The sequence below is a fragment of the Rattus norvegicus genome, chromosome 1 (assembly GCF_021556685.1).
Source record: "Rattus norvegicus strain SHRSP/BbbUtx chromosome 1, alternate assembly SHRSP_T2T, whole genome shotgun sequence".
NCBI classification, from domain to species: Eukaryota; Metazoa; Chordata; class Mammalia; order Rodentia; family Muridae; genus Rattus; species Rattus norvegicus.
In genome coordinates, this window is record NC_141534.1 from 36,601,386 (window position 1) to 36,627,057 (window position 25,672).

The following is a 25,672-nucleotide window of genomic DNA, read 5'->3' on the forward strand; positions in this document are numbered from 1 at the left end:
TGGGTACAACTATCAATTGCTTCCCTAACGTGTCAACTTGCCTACTGTTTTATCTACCTTAGAACTTTGACTTAAACCTAGAGGCTTCTAAGACATATCCAGATAGATTGCTGAGATGCCTTGTAAGATTTATTTGGCAACTGGCACTCAAGCCACCAACCTTGAGAGAAATCCAAGTGCTACCTAACACATCCATATTTTGGGGGAAAGCCACAGGAAGTACTTTAACAATTTGTAGAATTTCTCTCACCAGGATTGAAATCATGGCTGGAGCTAGAAATCTAGTCCGATTTATTTAGCTAGTTTGGTCATAAACTTTAAAATTGATGACATTAATTTAATAAATTAGCGACGTTCCTTACAGCATTTAAATATTAGTCTTATATGTACCAACAATTGGGGCCATCATCCTACATCAAAGAAGCCTCTTTGTATAGAAAATGGAGACCATTACAGAAAACAAAAACTTGGACACAATGAAGAGATAATTGCATTACGAAAAATCCAGCACCAGTGAATACATGTACATTAGAGCTAAATGCTCTGTAGCTCAGGGACCATTGTAGAAGAGGGCTTACAAATACTGTAAGACCCAGCATACTTGAAAGTCTGTTTTGAAATTGCCTCTCATAAAAATAGGTGCAAAATCAGAATAATAGCAACGTCAATGCAGTGTTAAGGCAATGGTCAAAATTTCGCTTGTCAAAATTTATAGGCAACTAATTATGACTGACAGAATATTAATTTTTCCAGAAATGACCTGCATATGGATTGTCTAATACACACTGTATATCATGGAAACCATATTCACAAACAGAACAAAATGAACTCAAGTAATATTCATATTTGTAAAGATAAATATATACCTACCTACATATATATATATATAAACATGTACAAAACAATATTGAAATGAGTATGAAAGTGCAGTGACTGTGATGGACTTAAGGGAGAAAAGTCAGGCTACAGTGCTATAATTCAATTTTTGATAAAAATTTAAAATAATACTAGTAATAAATGAAAACATTGTAAACTTATAGTAATGGGAGTTCAGGAAAGACCAAGAACAGCAAATATGGAAATTATCAATTTCTTTACTCGAGGTTTTCTCTAAGATTTCCATTTCTCAAATTTGGATTACAGACACTTTTGAGATAGACAAACCATGAATAAACAATATTTCATGTTGAGGCCTCAGGTGATGAAGAGAGATATAACAAATATGCTGTATGCTTCTGTGCATTTCTCAGTGTGCGTAATGCATGCATGTGTGTGTGTGTGTGTGTGTAAAACACATGCAGATCACATCACTGGTGATATATATTTAGAGATTAATTAGAGCTTTGAGCTTATTAACATATGAGGAGTCTCCAGTATTGGTGTTTCTCTGTTTTGTTTTTTTTGGTGGGGGGAGTGTCTTTTGATCATTACTGAACAATATGTCAGAAATATCTGTCCAATAAGCTTCTGTTACTTTATTTGACTGCCATCTTTATTCAGGTAGAAACTTCTCATTTAGAGATGATTTTGCTACAATACCTACTTTTGTTTGTTTTTTAATGTATGTTTTGATGACCCAAATTCATGTCACAAAGTCTAAATCTCAATTGCTTTAGGCACTGGATTATCTTTTCAGGTCATTTTGTATATTCTAAAACCATGATCCACCTCTAAGTTCATCATGTGTGATGATTAATTTTGATTGTTAATGGAATTTTATTTATAACTTTCTATGGCACGGGATTCTATGCAGAATTCTGAGGGATTATTCAGTGTCATTAGCTTCTGGCCACACAATGGTAACTGAGGTGGGAAAACTAGTATTATAACTGGGCTGAAGAGGCAGAGACTGAAAATTTTTCCAAAGACTGTGTAGGACCATGAACAAGGCACATTGTAGTGTAAGCAATAACCCAATTTAATAACATTTGTTATAATAGCAAACAATATGAAATATGCAGCATAAAATAAGTACAATGAGTGGAAACTATTTGTAACTAATACGGTGAAATATAAAACTAACATAGGATCTTGAAATAATTCTTCTAATATGATTAAATGGGAGGTAGAAGGGAACATTAAAATACAATGACCTTAGACCTTCTTAAATCATCCACTACCACTTATATGTGGTAGTTGTTCTGTTTTGTCCTCCTAAATGAAACATAAAATGTTGTCATCAGACAAATATTCTCAGATGATAGATTCACATCACTTAAGATAAGGGTAATATTTGGGTGTATTTTCTTAACTCTATAGAAAGAATTACTTCAGTTAAAAATGTATTTGAATTTGTGTGCTACCACCTGATAATCAGGTGAGTTTAACCTCTTTATCATACTTCTCATAGGTTTTGTAGTGGATCCTGTGCAAATACTTTTACCAATGATAAGATTTTGACAAATATTTTTTCTCATAGGATATTAAACAAACATTAGTATTTTCGTGCTAGGAAACCAAAGCATGTTGACAGTGATGCAGGGCTTAATCTTGCAGAATGTTTAATCAATTTTTAAATCAAATCATTGTTTCTAAATGATCTTATCAAAAATAATAATTTCATATGCAAGAAATTCTCTAACTTAAGGACCATGGGAAGAAAGGGGGGAAAATATAGCAGACAATTTTGGTGGATACTCTAAATAAAGAATGTGTCATACATACCTGAATGATGTATCCAGATGTATTTCAGTATATGAGTACATATATATATATATGTGTGTGTGTGTATATATATATATGATGTTTAAAAACTTTTCCCATACTCTCTCAAATAATCATTTTGGGTCCCAAAGATTCTCTGATATACACAAATTTATGACATCATGAAATTATTTGATCAAATGATTCCATTCATTTGATGAATAAATAAATCTTGTCTTACCTGTAGGACCTTCTTCCTGCAGTGCAGCATATGAAATATTAAATTTTTCATCAATATCATTGGTTTTCCAGTTGTGGTCAGCTATGGCTTTTGTCATAATAGGAGATTTTCCAGAATAATTTATTGATTCTTTGTATGTCTTTAAGTCTTCAGACCTTTTGTCAGTGTGTTTACTAAATATATCATCATTTCCAAATATTTGATCATAGTTGTCAATCATAATTTGTATAAGAGACATCTGTAACACCACAAGGCAAAAACAAGATTGTCATTTCACATAGTTTACAAAATAAATTTAAAAATGAAAAGAAATACTAGGAGGAAGATTACAGACAGGAACCCATGCAATGAAGTCTCGAACTGGAGACTCTAAGTCTTTTGCATCTTTATACAACTTGTTAAAATTTCATGCATATTGCAAAGAACAGAAGAACTACTTAACCAAAGCAACATTTCAGAACTGATATGCTGCAAAAAACTGTGAGTGTACCAAATTAATGACTGCTGTGTGTTACTCTTTTGTGTGTGGGTGGGGGTAGCTGTTTATTGTGATGTTTTGAATGGGATGCCTCTCTAGTTCCAGGCATCGCAATACCCTCTCGTTGACAATTCTCTGGTGCCTTGGTCTGCCTGGTGAAGAGTGCCACTGCTTAGAATTTGTAGTTACAAAAGGTAGGTGCCCATTTTCAATGTACTTTCTCTGCTACATTTTTGCTTCCCAAGATAAGAACCATCAGGTCTCAGCTTCCTGTTTGTTTTTTCTTCTTTTCTGCAGTCGTGCTCCTCTGTCATGACACTGAGGTGCTATACTGGCTCAGCATTTGTAGGTCCCAAATAACCACCTACTTCAGTAAGTTTCCCTGGTCATGTAGTTTTATTTTTTATTGTTTATTTCATTCATTTACATTTCAAACCTTATCCCCTTTCACAGTTTGCTTCCACAAATCCTATATCTCCTCCCCTGACTCTATTGCAGTTTTCTCTCACTTGACCACACACTCCTGCCTCAATACCCTATCATTCCCCTACCTTAGGCCATCAAGCCCCTCAGGACTAAGCAGCTCCCCTCCTAGTGATGCCAAATAAGACAATCCTCTGCTACATATCCAGCTGGAGCCATGGTTCCCCCATGTGCACTCTTTTGTTGGTCTTTTAAATCCTGATGATTTATTAAGGCAATAGAAATGTGACTGAGAGAAGTTGGTAAGAAGAGGGAGTCTTAATTGAGAAAATGCCTCCATCAGATGAATCTATTGTATAGTGAAGCCTAAGGGATATTGTCCTGATTAACCTTGGAATTTGTAGGGCCCAGATCTCCAGGATGGTGCCACCCTTGAGTTATTAGTCAGAAAAAGAAAGATATGAGATACAAGGCAGGAGGCAGTGCTCCTACTAGGCTTCTGCTTCAGTTCTTGCCTCCCTGTTTTATTTTTGGCTCTGACATTTCTCAGTATTTAACTGGTAACTGCAAGTATATTGTGGAGTGTAACCTGTCTTCCATTAGTTGCTTTTCATCAGTGTTTTGTCACAGCAATTGTTGAAAATTATGACACTTCCTAAATTGAACAACACTGGTAAGTTACTTTTCTTCTGAGATGATGACTTAGGTTAGGCAAACTCTATTCATCACATATGTTTCTTCTCAGCATGCACCTCAGTTTATTTTTGAGCAGCCCTGCACATGATAGTTTTATTTTATATGCAGATTGTACAGGATAGTTTTGCTTCTTTGCTTTCATACTTGACCATACAAAAGAATATTTGAAAAGAACTGTCCATAAAGGAAGAATCTTTAATAGTTATTAAGAGTGAAAAATACATTTTATTGTTTCATTTGGAGTAAACATGCAGTTTGATATAGTCTTGGATTTTAGGTTTCCAGTACCTTGGTAATTAGAAATTAACTAAACAAGCTACGTTTCTAGTTCAAGCCAAGTACAGTCCTGAGCAAGAATCTTATTCAAGCTATCCCTTGGGCTATCATCCTCCATTGTGAGTAACATCATGATATCTTTTTTCCTGTGGACCTAATACCTGGGAGCTACTAGTTAACATGTACCTTGCTTTGTGTCACATTTACATTTTCTTTATCTTTTATCCTTTTCAAAATATGTCTCCTTTATTAATTCTCTGAAATTTCTAATCATGCTACCAAGTAACTCTTATTTCATTTTTCAATCCTTCCTTATATCCCTTGGAAACAATCCCCCCTCACTAAATTTCAAAAATTAAAATTAAATAAAAATTTAAATAATTAAAAAAAATTAAAAATACAGTGTGTGAGATGTGTTGTGCCATAAGTGGTCACACATTATACCCTCTTGTCCAAACAGATTTTCTTGCAAATGTATAGTGAAGTAAGTCTGGTTTAAGCTCTCTGTATTTTACTATACTCTCAATACTGGAACGTCCTGGAGATGCCTCTCCCTCTATATCCTGGTATCTTGCTGTAGCCTTTAATCATTGTGATCCTTCAGCTTTGAATCTGCAGGATCTCCCCCATCATATGCTCCAGCAGCAGGATCTAGGGCCCCTATATATATGTAGTAGATATGCAGCTTGATCTTCAGGTATGTCCCCTACCAGTTGTATGTACACATGCAAACACACACTCATACACACACTCACACACACACACACATATGTCCCCTAGCCAGTATGCAGACTGGCTCTGACTCTGTAGTCTATAACTGGATTGCTTTCTTTTATCTGGGCTGCTTTGTATGGCTTCAGTGGAAGGTGATTCACTTATTCCTGTTGTGAACTGATGTATGAGAGTGGGCTGGTGTCAATGGAAGGTCTACACTACTGAGGTAAAGAAGAATGGAGGGAAAAACAGGTTGTAAAGATGGGACTTGGAGGAAGGGACTGCAATCAGGATATAAAGTAAATAAATGAGTGAAGAATATTGATGTATATGTGTTTATAATAAAATTAACAGCTACAGTATACTTGAGGATCATAAAACTGTACCTGAAATAGGTTAGTGCTAAAATAATGGAAAGCATACAAAATAATATACACCAATTATTCATCATTACATATGTATATCCATATACATATACTAATACATGCACATGTACAAGTACACTTACACGTATATGTACACATGCAAACACACACTCATACACACACACATATATGTATACACACACACACACACACACACACATATATGCAATGTGCTTTAATATGACCAGCAATTCACATGATGTGAATATTTAGTAATATCATGGTCTCACCACTGTGAAACACAACTATTCTATACTTCAAAAATAGGGCTACAATGGAAAAAACAAACAAAACCTAGGGAATCCAGATCTTTTAAAATTTCACTCTAGTCTTCTTGGATTACCATTATATGTACAGATTATTGTTGGCTAAAACATCAATATCTAAATCAATATCTAAGAAGAAAGAAGGAAAGAACAGTAGAAAGAAATGATTAACTTACTTTAAACTACATTAAAAATCTCCCGTCCCAAATCTTCCTGAAATAGATCAATACATATTCTACTCCACTCCATAAGAATGCAATCCTAGGGTTTCCTGTTAGAGAAATCATCTTTGTAAAGTATTCCCAATTACTGAATAATAATTAGACTTTTGTTCCCAAAGACAAATTTCAGATCCTCTTACCTTTCTTAAGACGTCACTCCCAAATAATGAATCTCTCAAAGTCTGACCCCACAGTACATGTGAAGCTATGCACAGAGATAATCTGTAACTGTCTAAATTATTCATGGAAGAATCTTTTATTATTACTAATACACATATGAGATGTTTTAATAGTATAAAGTTTGGTTCTGGGATCTGTTGCAAAAGGCTAAACAAAGAAAAAGGAGAATTTTAGGTTAGACCATCTTAAAAATAATGTAAGTTAGAAATCTAACCACAAAGAACAAATAGGGTAAATGTTTTGTAGACCAACTCATAGTATAACCAGAATTCAAAAGAAGTAAGAATATATAGCTAGAGTATTACATAAAATATTTTGTGAAAATCACTTTTCTGTACAGAATCACGGAAAAAACATTTTTCAAATTATTTATGAATTTCAGTGTACTAGATGTATGACTGCTACCCACAGAAGCCAGAGGAACATGTCAAGATCCCTGGTAACAGAATGAATGAATATTGTTGCAAACCATGTATGTTCTGTGTGTGAAAACATCCAGTGTTATCAAACAGCAAACCATCTTTCTTGCCACCATGGGGACACATTTAATATCTAATGTATTATGAATCGACGACACACCCTTATAACAATCTAGAACATAAGGAGCAAAATCACACTCATGACTCTACTCAATGCCCTGGTATTAGAATGAATGAAGATTTTTGAAAACCATGTGTGTTCTGTGTATGAAAACATCCAGTGTTATTAAACAGCAAACCATCTTTCCAACCATAATGGAGTGGAGACACATTTAATATCTAATGTAGTATGAATCCATTTAACACTCTTGTGACACTCTAGAACATAAGGAGCAGAAAGCACACTTGTGACCCTACAAAATGCAATTATAAAAGCTTTGCTACAGCAAGACAGAGATGCATGGCTCCTGGGTTGCAATGGGAGCTCAAAGCTCTGGTTAAGTATGAAATCATTCTGTATCACACAGAAAAATTATTCAAAAAAGTCAAAGCTATACCTGATCTAGACTTCTCTAGGTAGTTATAGCTGAGAAAGAATTCAGTAAGAGATTCCTGTTCTAATCAATGACACATATTGACCATGTGAACTATTCACAATACCATGGTAACAATTCTAGGATGCAAGTAACCCACAGGTATTATACACACTTACTTCTTTTAATTTGTCTCACACAGGAACTAAACCAATACTCTAAACTGACCTGAACACGAGGTGTTACATAGACTGTCTTCTAAATCATGACATTTATAAAGGAGAAGGCTCCCAGGTAAGATTACAGACATGGTTCAACATGCTAGCTTGAGAAATGGGAATGTTTAAAAAGTGACAAAAACATGTCTGACCTAAGGAAACCTTTTGGCATAGAACATCATTCCAGCTTATAATCCTGTAAACACAAGCCTATGTACCCTGCAAAAGCATTGCTTCTATATTGGTGCAGTTCCCCAAGTGTTTACTGTATCATTACCTTTGAATGCCATTAATTTTTCCAGCCAGAGTTCCATCTGGGATGCTAAGCCAATTTTCATAAAAATCCAAGGTTAGTAAGCTTCCATCGATGTTAATAATAAAGTCCTTTTTTATTGAAAATAAAACAGAAATAGTAATGGTCAATGTACATTGTAGAAAGTACTTGAAAAACATTTTTGTTTAAAATTAGCAGTTTAGACCAGTGATTCTCAACTTGTGGGTCATAATCAATACGGGGTCACATATATTTTCCATATCAGATATTCCATCCATTTTTCTTTATAATCAAATCAGGAGCAAAATTTGAATTATGAAGAGAAGCAAAATGAAGTAATGGTTAAGAGTCACAAAGCCATGAGAAAATATATTAGTGTTACAGGATCAGGGAGGCTGAGAATCATTGGTTGAGATCGTAGTTCCCTAAAAGATTCCCAAACTGCCATGGCTCCAGAATATTGGCTCAAAAGTGGAACCTATATGCAGGATCTTATTTTTCTTCTTCCCTAAGACTAGAATCAATGAAGCAGAGTCCTGGTTGCTATAGCAATGAAGTAAACCTACCATCTGTTCAAATTGCCTCTCCTGGCTTCTAGACTACAACACTCCTTGCAATCATAGATCTCCACTCCACTTCCCAGCTTATGTAGTCCTGGCTGACCTAAACTCACAGAGATCCTCCTGCTTCATCTTCCCAGTGTTGGGATTACACACATGTGCGACCATGACTAGAATGTCTCTCCTTGAAATCTGGATATGTTTATATGTTAATGTTGGTGTTGTACATACAGTATACTTAAAGACTGCAATTTGGAGATTTTCTTGTTTATGAAGCTTCCTCTGGAGCCTTTCCCTATTTTTAACATGCCTGCCTGTTCACATGGATTTGTAGATGTCCTACCACATGAGTTCCTTCCCCATTACTAAATCACATTCCCGAGAATCAACTTAATGAAGTGGTGTATGTTGGCCAACAATTGGAGGCCACAGTCCACCATGGCAGGTTGAGCAGCTGTCTACATATTATCCTCTCTGAGAACGCAGAGAGCAATGAATACTTATGCTCCACCCCCTTTCTCTTTATATACAGTCAAGGCCTATTGATTGATCAGTGCTGTTCACTGTTAAGATTTATTGTCCAACTAGCCTGACCCCAGTAATCTCTCAGGGTATCCAGAAGGTTATGTGATCAAGGTGTGGTACATTTCTTCAGGCTCTTCTTTTTTTTTTTTTTCTTTGTGGGTTTTTTTTTTTAGACAGGGTCTCACTCTGGGCTGAAGTTGGTCTTCACCATGACTTATTCTCTGTCTCCAGGTTGTTAGAATTACAGGGCCTAACCACCACATTTGCCTGGAAATCTCCACAGACCTAAATCTATTTGTTTCTTGGTGATCAAAACGAGACTCTAACAATGGTCAAGCTAGGCCCAATGTCTTTGCTCCCTTCCTGCTGCCTGCTGATTGGAATGTAGAAGTCTCAGCTATCTCTCTAGTACCATGGCTTCCTGTGTTCTCAGCCCGCCATGACAATAATAGACTAGACCCCTGAAAATGTTAAGCCAGTCCCAATTAAAAATTTTCCTCTGTAAGAGTTGTCATGGTCACGGTGTCTCTTCATAGTAATAGAACATTGAGTGCGACACTGGTACTATGTCTGATCTTAAACAACTGTAAACTCAACCAGGCATGATGTTAGTAGAACATCCAGGTGAGATGATGTTGGGGCTACAAGCTCACAGAGAACCCCAACCAACAGATACCTGTAAGGTCTCATGGGCAGGTCTCTGTTTTCTTTAGTGTCCTCTTTCTGTCTATCTTACTGATTTTTATTCTCCCCATGAACAGTGTGTAAAAATACATTGCCTTTACTTCTAAGTCATCCTTAGCGTTCTCTTTAAGGCCTGAGTTTATGGGACAAGGTTTCTTACTAGAATCTTCACCTTTGGTATATTTCTAATCTCTGGACTCTTGGGCCCTGAAGAACAAAATAAGAACCAGGTTCTCAGAGACTCTCAAAGAGAAGAAATGAAGTCCATGAACTCAGTGAAAATTTTTACCAACCCAAAGTCAAACTGATTCAAATCAACACTGGCCCACTAAATTATCAGAGCATCTTCAAGAGAGAAATCTCCCAGGACTGGGGACAAAAGTTGAAACTTGAGCTTTTAATCTCATTTCAGATGAAAGCGATGTGGTCTGGGAGTCAGAGGCAGGAGGGTCTCTAGGTTGTGTTAAGTCTAGGCTGTGCATTGACAGCCTTTCTCAAAAGAACAGCCATAAGGAAGTGACATGGAAACAAGCTGTCATCTCAGGGGATGTCACTTTATATGATTGGGTGACTTAATCCTATGAAAAGAAACTCAGACATGGGGTGACAGTCTAATGGCAGAACCTTGTCTAGCACAGACAAATAGAAGGACAGGAAGGAGGGAGGAAGAAGGGCCAAAGATGAGCGATGCTACAGGCATTCAAATGTTAAGAATGCTATCCCTAAGAACTGGAGGAAAGCTAGTTGTCCCACACTGTAGCAGTGCTTACAGTTTACTGCAGTTCAGAAACTGGAGATGATTGTCCCTGTGTTGCTGTACAGAAAGGACTGGAACAGTAGCAAAGACAGTGGCTGCGCCCATTTCCTGGGTGCTTTAGAGCAAGACACCTTCTGGAGAGGTTTCCAAATAAAAATGTCCAAGTGGTACTTCTGAGCTTAAAATTTCATAGCTTAGGTAAAATTCACTCAAAGTGAAATGGTTAAAAATATTTATCCTGTTTGAATAGGCTGCATCTTTTTCACAACTCATTAAAAAACGACAACAACGATAACAAGACTCTGGCTTTTGAGATGACATATACTAATTCACATTGTTTACCTAGCTGTAGTCCTATATGAACACTACTTAAAAGGCAAAATAAACTTGGTTTGTATTAAAAAAAAAGGTTTCAGAGCTGCAGAGGAACAGCCTTGAAAGATGCTACTGACATAGAGACTCCAGGCTCAGCCTCAGCCCCTGAAGAAGATAACAGAACACAGAAATCTTCCTGTTCCTGCTAGCAATTTGGCAGCGCATACGTGCCCTCCTGATGCATGGGGAACTGAGATAGGAGAGCCTGGAGTTTGAGGCTACAAAGGGAGGCACTGTGCTTTCTCATTACCAAGCCTAGTATAGGACAAATCAGCACAACTCAGAAATCGGTCTCTCCCGCTCTTGCAGTTGCAAAGGGAAATGGGATGTAGCTTTGGACAGTTCTCAAGTTCCATCTGGGTCTCCCCTCTCCAGCTCTGAGTCCAGTCTCGCCAGTTTGTTGGATGTGAATTCTATGATCCCAAATTAATGTGCAAAATCTTTTTTCCTATAATTCAGCTTTTCATCAAAGCCACTAAGAACCAGAAGCTAAACAAAAAGCCACAGCTTCTTAAGAACTGTTTACTTCTTTTGTTTTCAAGGGCCCAGGTCACCATCAAGGAGACTAAACCTGGGGTAGGAAGAGCATGAGAATGTCTCAGCGGTATTGGGCCTGTACTGGGAAGATCTTTTCAGATACCCCAGGAATGCTCTGAACTCACAGGCAGGGGATTTAGAGGTGGGACTCTTTATCCTAGTAGCTAGATGTGGAAATGGCACTTCCAAGTCCTATTTGGGGATGGCTTGCCCAGGGAGCTTGGCTCAGTGGAGTGTAGAATGAATGCCAACATTAACAATAATTCTGGTCCAAGTGCAAATGTCTGCATCAAGTCCTCAAAAAATCCTTTTATGGTCCATTTGTTTGGACACACCCTGGTTCCAAACCTTGTTTTGCCTCAGGACCCACATTCTTAGAAACATCCTAGCTTGCTGAAGACTTGGCCTGCTTCTGCCTTCTGTTCTGCAACACTGACTGGATGCTAAGATTCATTCTTAGGCACTGTGACATTTGAGCCTTTGCAAAATATATTATGTTTATTCACGCCCCCCTCTCTTTGTGTGTGTGTGTGTGTGTGTGTGTGTGTGTTTGTGTGCACTTGTGCACATGAATTCCACTGTGCACTGTGTGGCATCAGTGGATAACTTTTGGGAGGAGTTCTGTCCTTTGGACCTGATCCCAGAGATCACACTCCAGTCACCAAGCTTGGTAGCAAGTTCCTTTATCTGATGAGCTTGTTGGTCCAGTCTGAGCTTTCACTGAACCCTTAGCCCCTCTTTCCCCATCAGCCACAAGAAAGCAATCTCTGCAGGGTTACTTTTGGTCCTACGTGACTTTCTTATGTCCCAACAGCTAAACATTTTAATTAGAATTCAACATAGTAATTAAATTGCTAAATTCAATAGGAATTACAGAATGTGGGCTTTTCTGATTCTGTATTGCTTTCCATATTCTTAATTAAGAGTCTTCTATACAGTAAAACAGTCATCATTTGGACCTATTTGGTTTCCTTAAGATATATTTTTAGGAAGATTTTACGAAGTTTGGATGTTGAATTTGCTCCTCAAATACCAATTTTCAAACTAGGAAGTGAGTGTTCTATGAACTTCACATGAGAACTCACTGAATAGATTTTTTTAAAAATGCTTTTGAGTCATTTGAAAGCTGTTTCTACCTCCTTCTGTGCAGGTCTCAGAATTCCTGGGAGGCCTTTTGTTTTCCTAATGAGAAAGCAGACTGTGGTGGAGCAGTGGATGCACTGACACTGTCTCTCCTCTTGCTGTGCCTTCCATGAAGATGCCTGAAGACTTGGAGGAGCTGAATGGTAGAGTTTCCTTGTATCTTCCAGAGGAGAAGATAACACCATCCAGAATCCTTGTGACAAGCACTTGCTTGCGATTGAGCAAGGGTCATGTTGCCTGTCATCTGAAAAGCAGCAGAGAAGCATCATCATTGTGTCCCCACTCTAAAAACAAAATGCAAGTCTCTGGGCATGCTGGTGGAATCCCACACTCCCCCTGACCTGCTGGCTCATCCTGCTGCATAGGACATCATCTGCAGTTGGAACTCCTCGGTCTCCACCAATGGTTCTTCAAGTCTCAAGTCATGTACATTTTCAGATCATTGAGCTCCTCTGCAGGATACTGGTGTTACTAAGGCTGGAGACGGTAAGACATGTGCACATCCAGTGTATCCTCAAAGGCTTCAGTCCTTCATAGGTTCTAGGTTACCTTCATGGTTCTCATCTTTCTTACTACCTTCTATGACCAGAGATCTACTCAGACTGCTTTTCTAGTAGGTCCTCAATGAAGTTCAGGCTCAAAACAAGAACCAAGGATAGTGACTGATGGTGCTGGAGGATAGCAAACATCCAATAGCCAGCAACATAGAAACTTCGCAGGACTCTGTGGACTGTGTAGATGACAGTGCACATCCTTTAAATCTAATCTCCAGTTTTCAGTGAGTTCTGTTTGCTACAGTGAATGGTGTGAGCCTTGTCTAGTTTACTACCAGGCACAGATGGAGTTCTTAGAACTCCCTTTGAAAACATTTAGACATGTGTAGAAATCAGGAAGTAAAGATTGAGTGTTTTGAAAGACATGAGTCCTACCAATGTAACTATGCAAGCCCAGTGTTAACTTCCTCCATGACGTTCACCTTTCCTTCATGTTTACCTTCGCCTTCCTTTGAAGAATGACCTACAGCAAGTAACTTGCCTTCCAAAGCCTCTGACTTACAGATCCATAAAGAAAACTATGAATTTTAGATTCAAGTACTTAGTATTAGTCAGAGTTCTTCAAAGAAATAAAAGAAATAGAACCAATTGTATATGTCTCTCTCTGCATGTGTATTCTGTATACACAGTCATATGATGCACAACGTTTTTTTCAATAGTGTATTTCACACTCAAGCTACAAAACTGCCTAGGAACAGTTTTCTCAGTCTGTATTCCAGCCCTTGACTTACATGTGGCTCTGTATGTGTTTCTACTTGTAAAGTCAGTGTTATGTTTGAAAGAAATCTCAAAACTGTAGAGCTCACAGTTGAGATCTAGTCAGCCTGACAGCCTGAGAATTAAAAATGTCACTGACAGATCAATCCCCCAAATCAAGCTAGGAATCAGCCTTCACCTATATTCCTCTTTCTATTCAGCCAGCAACTGGCCAGATATCATACATACATACACACATACACACACACACACACACACACACACACACACACACACACACACACACACAGGAGCAGTTATGTCCTTTAGTCCACCAGTGTGGATGCTAAGCTCTTTAGAACACTCTTCCTGATACTGTAAGACATACTATTTAGTCAGCACCTGGGCATCCCATGCCTGACCAAGTTGAGGGTGCAATTACTAATCACATGATGTTCCCCAAATACAATGGCCTCAAGAACAGGAACTGAAAATTAGCAAAGCTTTATGTCTCAGTTCTAAAGCTGAGGGTATCAATATATTTTCTGTTAAGAAATCCTAGACTATGTATAAACTAAACTTGTACTGAGATGCTGATGCTACAATTAGAAGTGGGAAGAAGTCACTTTTGAACTACAAAATGAGGATTCCAACTTACTAATCCAGCCTGATGGTCTAACTGCAGTAGTAGAGACAGAAAGTCAACCATCCAGTCATATGTTTGAAACACAGAACACAGTAGAACTGCTCCCTCTCTCTGTCCAATACTGGAAACAAACAAACAAATAAACAAACAAACAAAACTTGTGACTTGAATATGTGGCGACTGAAAGCACGCAGCCCAGAAGTGTAATTGATAAGATATGAAGTTCTAAGAATGTAAGACTCAGCTCTGGTCTCTTTCTTGTGAAAAGTCCACCTTTAAGTAGGGATTACTCACAGAGACCCAAAGCCACCTGTCAGGCAGACAAACTTCCCTGCACCTGAGATCAGGGTGTGCCCTGCTTAAATGTTTGCCCTAAGCAAAAGTCAGGGGCTTCATACTGGCTGTCTCACATTACTAGGATGCATATCCTAGGGTTTGAGGGGTTGTCATTGAGGAAGTGATGTAGACAGAGCTTGTTCATCAGAAACTAGACTGTCCACACACCTCTGTGAGAATCCTCTCACGATGCACTACTGAGCTGGGGTGCAGACTAGCAAGATAAAAGCAGAGGGGGTTGGGGTGTGGATATCAAATTTTCTCTGGTATCTATTAAAGTCAGCAGAGTCTGGCCACCATGTACTCATGTAGTGACAAGCTAGAGACAATCACATAGAAATAGTGACACACCTCACCGCCTGGACAGGTGGGCACTCCTGAGAGTGCAGAGCGGAAGAGACCACCAACACTGCTCACCCCTGCCCACATCCCTGGCCCAAGAGGAAACTGTATGCGGCCTCTGGGTTCCCTTGGATAAGGGCACAACAGCAGTGGGTCCCCTGCGTCTGAGACACCGCCAGAACCTGAAGGGACCGACCAGATAAACAGTTCTCTGCACCCAAATCCCGTGGGAGGGAGAGCTACACCTTCAGAGAGGCAGACACGCCTGGGCAACCAGAAGAGACTGCACTCTGCACACATTACTGATTCCAGAGGAAAACACCAAATGCCATCTTGAACCCTGGTGCACGGAAGCTCTCGGAAAGGGCGGTGCAGATCTTCCTGGTTGCGGCCAGCTTGGAGACCTCATAAGCAACACCCCACAAGCAAACTTGAGCCTCGGGACCACAGGTAAGACCAACTTTTCTGCTGCAAGAGACCTGCCTGGTGAACTCAAGACACTGGCCCACAGGAACAGCTGAAGACCTGTAGAGAGGAAAAACTACACACCTGAAAGCAGAACACTCTGTCCCCATAACTGGCTGAAAGAAAACAGGAAAACAGGTCTACAGCACTCCTGACACACAGGCTTATAGGACAGTCTAGTCATTGTCAGAAATAGCAGAACAAAGTAACACTAGAGATAATCTGATGGCGAGAGGCAAGCGCAGGAACCCAAGCACAGAAACCAAGACTACATGGCACCATCAGAGCCCAATTCTCCCACCAAAGCAAACACAGAATATCCAAACACACCAGAAAAGCAAGATCTAGTTTCAAAATGATATTTGATCATGATGCTGGAGGACTTCAAAAAAGACGTGAAGAACTCCCTTAGAGAAACACAGGAAAACATCAATAAACAAGTAGAAGCCTACAGAGAGGAATCGCAAAAATCCCTGAAAGAATTCCAGGAAAACATAAATAAACAAGTAGAAGCCCATAGAGAGGAGTCACAAAAGTCCCTGAAAGAATTCCAGGAAAACATAATCAAACAGTTGAAGGAATTAAAAATGGAAATAGAAGCAATCAAGAAAGAACACATGGAAACAACCCTGGATATAGAAAACCATAAGAAGAGACAAGGAGCTGTAGATACGAGCTTCATCAACAGAATACAAGAGATGGAAGAGAGAATCTCAGGAGCAGAAGATTCCATAGAAATCATTGACTCAACTGTCAAAGATAATGTAAAACGGAAAAAGCTACTGGTCCAAAACATACAGGAAATCCAGGACTCAATGAGAAGATCAAACCTAAGGATAATAAGTATAGAAGAGAGTGAAGACTCCCAGCTCAAAGGACCAGTAAATATCTTCAACAAAATCATAGAAGAAAACTTCCCGGGCTGGAGAGATGGCTCAGAGGTTAAGAGCACTGTCTGCTCTTCCAAAGGACCTGAGTTCAATTCCCAGCAACCACATGGTGGCTCACAACCATCTGTATTGAGATCTGATGCCCTCTTCTGGACTGCAGGCATACATGCAGGCAGAAAGCTGTATGATGTATACATAATAAATAAATATTTAAAAAAGAAAAGAAAAGAAAACTTCCCTAACCTAAAGAAAGAGATACCCATAAGCATACAAGAAGCCTACAGAACTCCAAATAGATTGGACCAGAAAAGAAACTCCTCCCATCACATAATAGTCAAAAGACCAAACACACAAAATAAAGAAAGAATATTAAAAGCAGTAAGGGAAAAAGGTCAAGTAACATATAAAGGCAGACCTATCAGAATCACACCAGACTTTTCGCCAGAAACTATGAAAGCCAGAAGATCCTGGACAGATGTCATACAGACCCTAAGAGAACACAAATGCCAGCCCAGGTTACTGTGCCCTGCAAAACTCTCAATTAACATAGATGGAGAAATGAAGCTATTCCATGACAAAACCAAATTTACACAATATCTTTCTACAAATCCAGCACTACAAAGGATAATAAATGGTAAAGCCCAACATAAGGAGGCAAGCTATACCCTAGAAGAAGCAAGAAACTAATCGTCTTGGCAACTAAACAAAGAGAAGAAAAGCACACAAACATAACCTCATATCTAAATATGAATATAACAGGAAGCAATAATCACTATTACTTAATATCTCTCAACATCAATGACCTCAACTCCCCAATAAAAAGACATAGATTAACAAACTGGATACACAATGAGGACCCTGCATTCTGCTGCCTACAGGAAACACACCTCAGAGACAAAGACAGACACTACCTCAGAGTGAAAGTCTGGAAAACAACTTTCCAAGCAAATGGTCGGAAGAAGCAAGCTGGAGTAGCCATTCTAATATCAAATAAAATCAATTTTCAACTAAAAGTCATTAAAAAAGATAAGGAAGGACACTTCATATTCATCAAAGGAAAAATCCACCAAGATGAACTCTCAATCCTAAATATCTATACCACAAATACAAGGGCACCTACATACGTAAAACAAACCTTACTAAAGCTCAAAACACACATTGCACCTCACACAATAATAGTAGGAGGTTTCAACACCCCACTCTCATCACTGGACAGATCATGGAAACAGAAATTAAACACAGACGTAGACAGACTAAGAGAAGTCATGAGCCAAATGTACTTAACATATATTTATTGAACATTCTATCCTAAAGCAGAAGGATATACCTTCTTCTCAGCTCCTCATGGTACTTTCTCCAAAATTGACCATATAATTGGTCAAAAAACGGGCCTCAACAGGTACAGAAAGATAGAAATAATCCCATGCGTGCTATCGGACCACCACGGCCTAAAACTGGTCTTCAATAACAATAAGGGAAGAATGCCCACATATACGTGGAAATTGAACAATGCTCTACTCAATGATAACCTAGTCAAGGAAGAAATAAAGAAAGAAATTAAAAACTTTTTAGAATTTAATGAAAATGAAGGTACAACATACCCAAACTTATGGGACACAATGAAAGCTGTGCTAAGAGGAAAACTCATAGCGTTGAGTGCCTGCAGACAGAAACAGGAAAGTGTATATGTCACCAGCTTGACAGCACACCTAAAAGCTCTAGAACAAAAAGAAGCAAATACACCCAGGAGGAGTAGAAGGCAGGAAATAATCAAACTCAGAGCTGAAATCAACCAAGTAGAAACAAAAAGGACCATAGAAAGAATCAACAGAACCAAAAGTTGGTTCTTTGAGAAAATCAACAAGATACCCAGACTAACGAGAGGACACAGAGAGTGCGTCCAAATTAACAAAATCAGAAATGAAAAGGGAGACATAACTACAGATTCAGAGGAAATTCAAAAAATCATCAGATCTTACTATAAAAACCTATATTCAACAAAACTTGAAAATCTGCAGGAAATGGACAATTTCCTAGACAGATACCAGGTACCGAAGTTAAATCAGGAACAGACAAACCAGTTAAACAACCCCATAACTCCTAAGGAAATAGAAGTAGTCATTAAAGGTCTCTCAAGCAAAATGAGCCCAGGTCCAGATGGGTTTAGTGCAGAATTCTATCAGAACTTCATAGAAGACCTCATACCAATATTATCCAAACTATTCCACAAAATTGAAACAGATGGAGCACTACCAAATTCCTTCTACGAAGCCACAATTACTCTTATACCTAAACCACACAAAGACCCAACAAAGAAAGAGAACTTCAGACCAGTTTCCCTTATGAATATCGACGCAAAAATACTCAATAAAATTCTGGCAAACTGAATACAAGAGCACATCAAAACAATCATCCACCATGATCAAGTAGGCTTCATCCCAGGCATGCTGGGATGGTTTAATATACGGAAAACCATCAACGTGATCCATTATATAAACAAACTGAAAGAACAAAACCACATGATCATTTCATTAGATGCTGAGAAAGCATTTGACAAAATTCAACAGCCCTTCATGATAAAAGTCCTGGAAAGAATAGGAATTCAAGGCCCATACCTGAACATAGTAAAAGCCATATACAGCAATCCAGTTGCTAACATTAAACTAAATGGAGAGAAACTTGAAGCAGTCCCACTAAAATCAGGGACTAGACAAGGCTGCCCACTCTCTCCCTACTTATTCAATATAGTTCTTGAAGTTCTAGCCAGAGCAATCAGACAACAAAAGGAGGTCAAGGGGATACAGATCGGAAAAGAAGAAGTCAAAATATCACTATTTGCAGATGATATGATAGTATATTCAAGTGATCCCAAAGTTCCACCAGACAACTACTAAAGCTGATAAACAACTTCAGCAAAGTGGCTGGGTATAAAATTAACTCAAATAAGTCAGTAGCCTTCCTCTACACAAAAGAGAAACAAGCCGAGAAAGAAATTAGGGAAACGAAACCCTTCATAATAGACCCAAATAATATAAAGTACCTCGGTGTGACTTTAACCAAGCAAGTAAAAGATCTGTACAATAAGAACTTCAAGACACTGAAGAAAGAAATTGAAGAAGACCTCAGAAGATGGAAAGATCTCCTATGCTCATGGATTGGCAGGATTAATATAGTAAAAATGGCCATTTTACCAAAGGGTTCTACAGATTCAATGCAATCCCCATCAAAATACCAATCCAATTCTTCAAAGAGTTAGACAGAACAATTTGCAAATTCATCTGGAATAACAAAAAAACCCAGGATAGCTAAAACTACCCTGAACAATAAAAGGACTTCAGGGGGAATCACTATCCCTGAACTCAAGCAGTATTACAGAGCAATAATGAAAAAACTGCATGGTACAGAGACAGACAGATAGACCAATGGAACAGAATTGAAGACCCAGAAATGAACCCACACACCTATGGTCACTTGATTTTTGACAAAGGAGCCAAAACCATCCAATGGAAAAAAGATAGCATTTTCAGCAAATGGTGCTGGTTCAACTGGAGGTCAACATGTAGAAGAATGCAGATTGATCCATGCTTATCACCCTGTACAAAGCTTAAGTCCAAGTGGATCAAGGACCTCCACATCTAACCAGATACACTCAAACTAATAGAAGAAAAACTAGGGCAGCATCTGGAACACATGGGCAATGGAAAAAATTTCCTGAACAAAACACCAATGGCTTATGCTCTAAGATCAAGAATCGACAAATGGGATCTCATAAAACTGCAAAGCTTCTGTAAGGCAAAGGACACTGTGGTTAGGACAAAAAGGCAACCAACAGATTGGGAAAAGATCTTTATCAATCCTACAACAGATAGAGGCCTTATATCCAAAATATACAAAGAACTCAAGAAGTCAGACTGCAGGGAAACAAATAACCCTATTAAAAAATGGGGTTCAGAGCTAAACAAAGAATTCACAGCTGAGGAATGCCGAATGGCTGAGAAACACCTCAAGAAATGTTCAACATCTTTAGTCATAAGGGAAATGCAAATTAAAACAACCCTGAGATTTCACCTCACACCAGTGAGAATGGCTAAGATCAAAAACTCAGGTGACAGCAAATGCTGGCGAGGATGCGGAGAAAGAGGAACACTCCTCCATTGTTGGTGGGATTGCAGACTAGTACAACCATTCTGTAAATCAGTCTGGAGGTTCCTCAGAAAATTGGACATTGAACTGCCTGAGCATCCAGCTATACCTCTCTTGGGCATATACCCAAAAGATGCCCCAACATATAAAAAAGACATGTGCTCCACTATGTTCATCGCAGCCTTATTTATAATAGCCAGAAAATGGAAAGAACCCAGATGCCCTTCAACAGAGGAATGGATACAGAAAATGTGGTACATCTACACAATGGAATATTACTCAGTTATCAAAAACAATGACTTTATGAAATTCGTAGGCAAATGGTTGGAACTGGAAAATATCATCCTGAGTGAGGTAACCCAATCACAGAAAAACACACATGGTATGCACTCATTGATAAGTGGCTATTAGCCCAAATGCTTGAATTACCCTAGATGCCTAGAACAAATGAAACTCTAGATGGATGATCAAAATGTGAATGTTTCACTCCTTCTTTAAAAGGGGAACAAGAATACCCTTGGCAGGAAATAGAGAGGCAAAGATTAAAACAGACACAGAAGGAACACCCATTCAGAGCCTGCCCCACATGTGGCCCATACATATACAGCCATCCAATTAGACAAGATGGATGAAGCAAAGAAGTACATTCCAACAGGACCCGGATGTAGATCTCTCCTGAGAGACACAGCCAGAATAAAGCAAATACAGAGGCGAATGCCAGCAGCAAACCACTGAACTGAGAATAGGACCCCCGTTGAAGGAATCCGAGAAAGAACTGGAAGAGCTCAAAGGGGCTCGAGACCCCTTATGAACAACAATGCCAAGAAACCAGAGCTTCCAGGGACTAAGCCACTACCTAAGGACTATACATGGACTGACCCTGGACTCTGACCTCATAGGTAGCAATAGATATCCTAGTAAGAGCACCAGTGGAAGGGGAAGCCCTGGGTCCTGCTAAGACTGAACCTCCAGGGAACTAGATTGTTGGGGGGAGGGCAGCAATGGGGGGAGGTTGGGGAGGGGAACACCCATAAAGAAGGGGAGGGAGAGGGATTAGGGGGATGTTTGCCCGGAAACCGGGAAGGGGAATAACACTCGAAATGTAAATAAGAAATACTCAAGTTAATAAAAAAAAAAAAAAAGAGTTGGACTGCTGACAGATTCTGCAAGGAGGTTTGGGTCACTTTGATCCAAGATGTGCTATTGCTTGAGAAATAGCAGCTGGTGAGAACTAGAAACGGTAGGAAACTTTTATCCTGCTTTGCCTTTAAAAGAAGTTGAAACTGAATAAACTGTGCATTGGCTGACTGGGCTGTGTAACTCGTGTCCAGGTTAATGCGACACTCACTTGGGACCTCAATGTAGCAGACTGTAACAGTGAATTAATTAAACAACTTTGGCTCCTTAGTACAGTCATGGCACCTGCCCAAGAGTTCTCCGGTTTTGAGAATGAAAGACACATTTCTAATTCTCCTGACAGCTACCATACATCTCCCTTCCACTCAGCATCCCAGGTTTAACACCTTTTAAATCTATGTTTTATCTTTGCTGCCCTGTTATCTTCTGGGAAACACCCCACTCCCCCAATAGGGTCCTATTCCCTTCTACCTACATCATAGGCTGCTTTCTCTCCTGTAGCTTTTAAATCTGGTCCTTCTAACTCTGGATCATGGTGACTCTCTTCATCCTCTCCTCTCTCCCAATACCTTGACCTGTCTTTCTATCTTTCTGCTCAGCCATTGGCTATGGCAACTCTTTATTATCAGTTGAAGCCCTCAGGGGCACTCAGGTCTAGAAGTGAGGCTTTTGGGGGACAAAATAAGACAATTCCCAACACCAGATGTTGACACTTTACACATACATTCTTGATATTGAATAAAGCCACTATCTTTGAGAATATAGGAATTTGATCCTCAGAGCTAGGGAGGGTAAACATAAAGAAGAAAATGGCAGACATTTTGCCTATGGACTCTGTTCATATGTTTCTGGCTAGAACTTAGTCACATGCAAACTCTTGGTTTGAGAGACACCTAGGAAATATAATTCATAGTTGCCAACTCTGTACTCTATTAAAGATGTAGGAAATGTGAAGGGAAGATAGAAAATAATAGTACAGACTCTCTCAAAATTCTCTGAGGCCTGTGGGTTTGTACTCCAGGGACGCTGGAGGCCTGCTCTAACCAGAGACACAGGAGGCCCACACTAAACAGAGACAGTACTACCTGACTCCCAGGAGACCAGCAGTCACCCAGTTCACAGAGCTCTACATTCCTCCAGTGAGGCTGGATCCAGTCAGAGACATGAATGACAGTTAACAGCAGAGATAAACATAGGGGAGAGGCAAACTCCAGGTCATAAACAACAGAACCCAATGCAAAATCTGCTGCTCACTCAGAGGACCTATAGTGTGCTTAACCATCATCTGTAACAGGAGATGTTAACATCATCTGTAACTCAACATCTGTGCCATCCGCTGGCCACTGAGGGAACTGCATGCAGAGGGACCACAGACAAAAGTCAGCCAAAGAACAATTCATCAAAATAAATAAGAGTGAATACACTTTTCTTTCAAAAAGTCATACAAATGTATGGTCAAGGCAAACAACACCCAAGAAAACACAATAATGCAATATTTCATAACAACCCCAGAGTGCAAAGAAACAGCATAAAAACAATCTCTTAAACCTATAATAATTCTATAGGTATTTCTTGAAATAGCGGTTGGAGTAAGCAACCAGGCTGTAATGCTCTTATAAGTTCCATAGCCTCATCAACCCTTCGTAACAATCTCCACCTGTTTGATTTTTCCTTAATTACAAATATGTGTGTTAGAATCCTGCGTCTCTCTGTGATCGAACTGTAAACAGTAGTCAATGTAACACTGGCAATCATTAACCACAATCTTTAAGTTTCCCTTGTAACACAAGAGCACAGCCATAACTTTGGAAAGCAAAAGTCACCCTCCAACAAACAATCTATTCTCTAAAATCCAGTCTCTCCAAAACTCCAAGTCCATTCCTGGACCTATAAAGTATGACTGCCAAGTCTTGCATATGAACGAGCAATGGTGCAGGCTCTAATACCTCACCAAAGAGACATTGTCCTAAATTCTTTTAAAAGTCTGGTTTCCATGATAAGAGTTATATTAAAATATGATCCCAATCTAGACCTGTTTCCCTATGTTGGCTCATGCCACGTGTTGTCTAGAATGACTCCAGTTTTAAGCCAACTTTCTGTTACCAATGTTACAAATTTTTAACCATACCCAATAACTTAAAAGCCAGTCACCTATAGCCAAGACATGTAGAGCGCATTATACATTTAAAACCAAACAGAAAAAAAATGAAGTGACAACACATATCTTTAGTATTTAGATCAAACACCATTTTTACTTTTTCTAGCTGTCATTTTAAAAGAAGCACCTTGTTAGCTGTTGAATCCAATAATCACAGTCAAAGATTTCTCTAAGAGAAACAGCTAACAGCTCCATTACCATAGAAGGTTTGAAGCTGCTGGCACCTTTAAGATCAGCTAGTGTAAACATTTAGCCAGCCCCCTGGGGAGCTTCCCCAGTGGACAGACCTAGGCTCCTAGCTACATTCCTCCATTGATACCAGATCCAGTCAGAGACATGCATGACTGTGACACCAGAGATAACCAGTTATCTATGATGCAGGTCTCCAAAGGTCAATTTAAACTGCTTTTTATTTATTTGTTCCTTTCTTGAAAGGACTTAAAACTAAATCAAGGGAGGAATCAACCAGCATTTAAAGATTTAACCATGTTTTTCTTTTAAACATGAAACACAAAACATTCAAGCAACTAGAAGCAAAACCCAGCCATAAACTGACATACATGGACAGCTTGGAGCACCAAGGACAGACAATAGATATAGAGGGAAGGAGCTAGATGGTGTCCCACCAAAAGGTCCCAGATATCGTACTTAAAGGAAATAAGAGCCAGAAATAAGTGGGTGTGGTTGTGACCTTGCTGGAGTGGGTGTGACCCTGGCTGGAGTGGGTTTGGCCCTGCTGGAGTGGGTGTGACCCTGGCTGGAGTGGGTTTGGCCCTGCTGGAGAGGGTTTGGCCCTGCTGGAGTGGGCGTGGCCTTGGGGGTGTGGGTTGTAATTCTCTCAGTGATCTGCTAGCAGCCTTCAGATGAGGATGGAGAACTCTCACCCCCTCCTGCACCATCCTGCCAGGACGCTGCCCTGCTCCTGCCATGATGATGACGGAATGAACTTCTGACCCTGTAAGCCAGCCCCAGTCACATGTTGTCCCTGTGAGAGCTGCCTCATTCACGCTGTCTGTCCGCAGCAGTAAAACCCTAAGTAAGTCAGAAGTTGATACCAAGGCCTGGGTATTACTGATAGGCCTCACCATACTTTTATTTGGAAGAACGTGAATTTTGGGACTTTGGATTTGGAAAGCCACGAAATGGTTTGAGTGGGGCCCAATGAGCCACCCTGGCAGGAAGACTTTGTGGCTGTGAGTGATTTTAACTGCATAGACCTGGCCCAGGAGGCTTCAGGGAGAATAATTTCAGTGTGTGGCCTGGAGATTGTTTTTGTGGTGTTTTGGTGAAGAATGTGGCTGCTTTTTGCCCCTGTCTGAAGAGTCTGCCTGAGGCTAAGGTGAAGACTCAGATTCATTGCACCGACAAAGGACGTCTCAGAAAAGCCCAGCAGAGACTCTGTTCTCTGGTTAAGTCTCAGGAGGAGAATTTTGGGCAAGTGCAGTGAGATTAGTAAAGAAACAATATATAATATATTGTTCGGGTATTAAAGGGGCACCCACAAGTGAAACGGAGCCATGTCTGAACCCAGCACAGAGGCCCTAGCAGATGCTGAGCGGATGCCAATGCCCACAAGTACTCAAGACAGTTAAAAACTATGCCTGTGTGAAATCTTCTATACGGCCATATACAGACGTTCACAGCAGCACAGTTCTTTCATGAAGCCTTCGGTCTGGCAGTCCATCCACTGAAAAATAGCCAAGTAAAATGTTTGGTA

At 39.5% G+C, this 25,672-nt stretch overlaps 1 protein-coding gene across 6 annotated transcripts in view; it reads right to left on the reverse strand.

Annotated features, from left to right (window-relative positions):
- LOC120093155 (uncharacterized) overlaps nucleotides 1–25,672 on the reverse strand; it is a 101,467-nt gene that overhangs the window by 15,859 nt on the left and 59,936 nt on the right. For 2 of the 6 annotated variants that reach the window (XM_087604947.1, XM_087604942.1), the window contains 6 exons: nucleotides 25,557–25,642; nucleotides 12,930–13,040; nucleotides 12,582–12,832; nucleotides 8,011–8,117; nucleotides 6,524–6,710; nucleotides 2,885–3,122 (listed from right to left, as the gene is read on the reverse strand). In XM_087604947.1, coding sequence (XP_087461073.1) covers nucleotides 2,885–3,122; nucleotides 6,524–6,710; nucleotides 8,011–8,117; nucleotides 12,582–12,832; nucleotides 12,930–12,951 — 805 coding nt within the window. In that variant the 5' untranslated portion in view covers nucleotides 12,952–13,040; nucleotides 25,557–25,642. Of the gene's footprint in view, nucleotides 1–2,884; nucleotides 3,123–6,338; nucleotides 6,434–6,523; nucleotides 6,711–8,010; nucleotides 8,118–12,581; nucleotides 12,833–12,929; nucleotides 13,066–14,496; nucleotides 15,086–25,457; nucleotides 25,643–25,672 lie in introns of those variants that run through there. The other 4 variants (XM_087604949.1, XM_087604940.1, XM_087604953.1 and 1 more) reach the window with 4 other exon arrangements.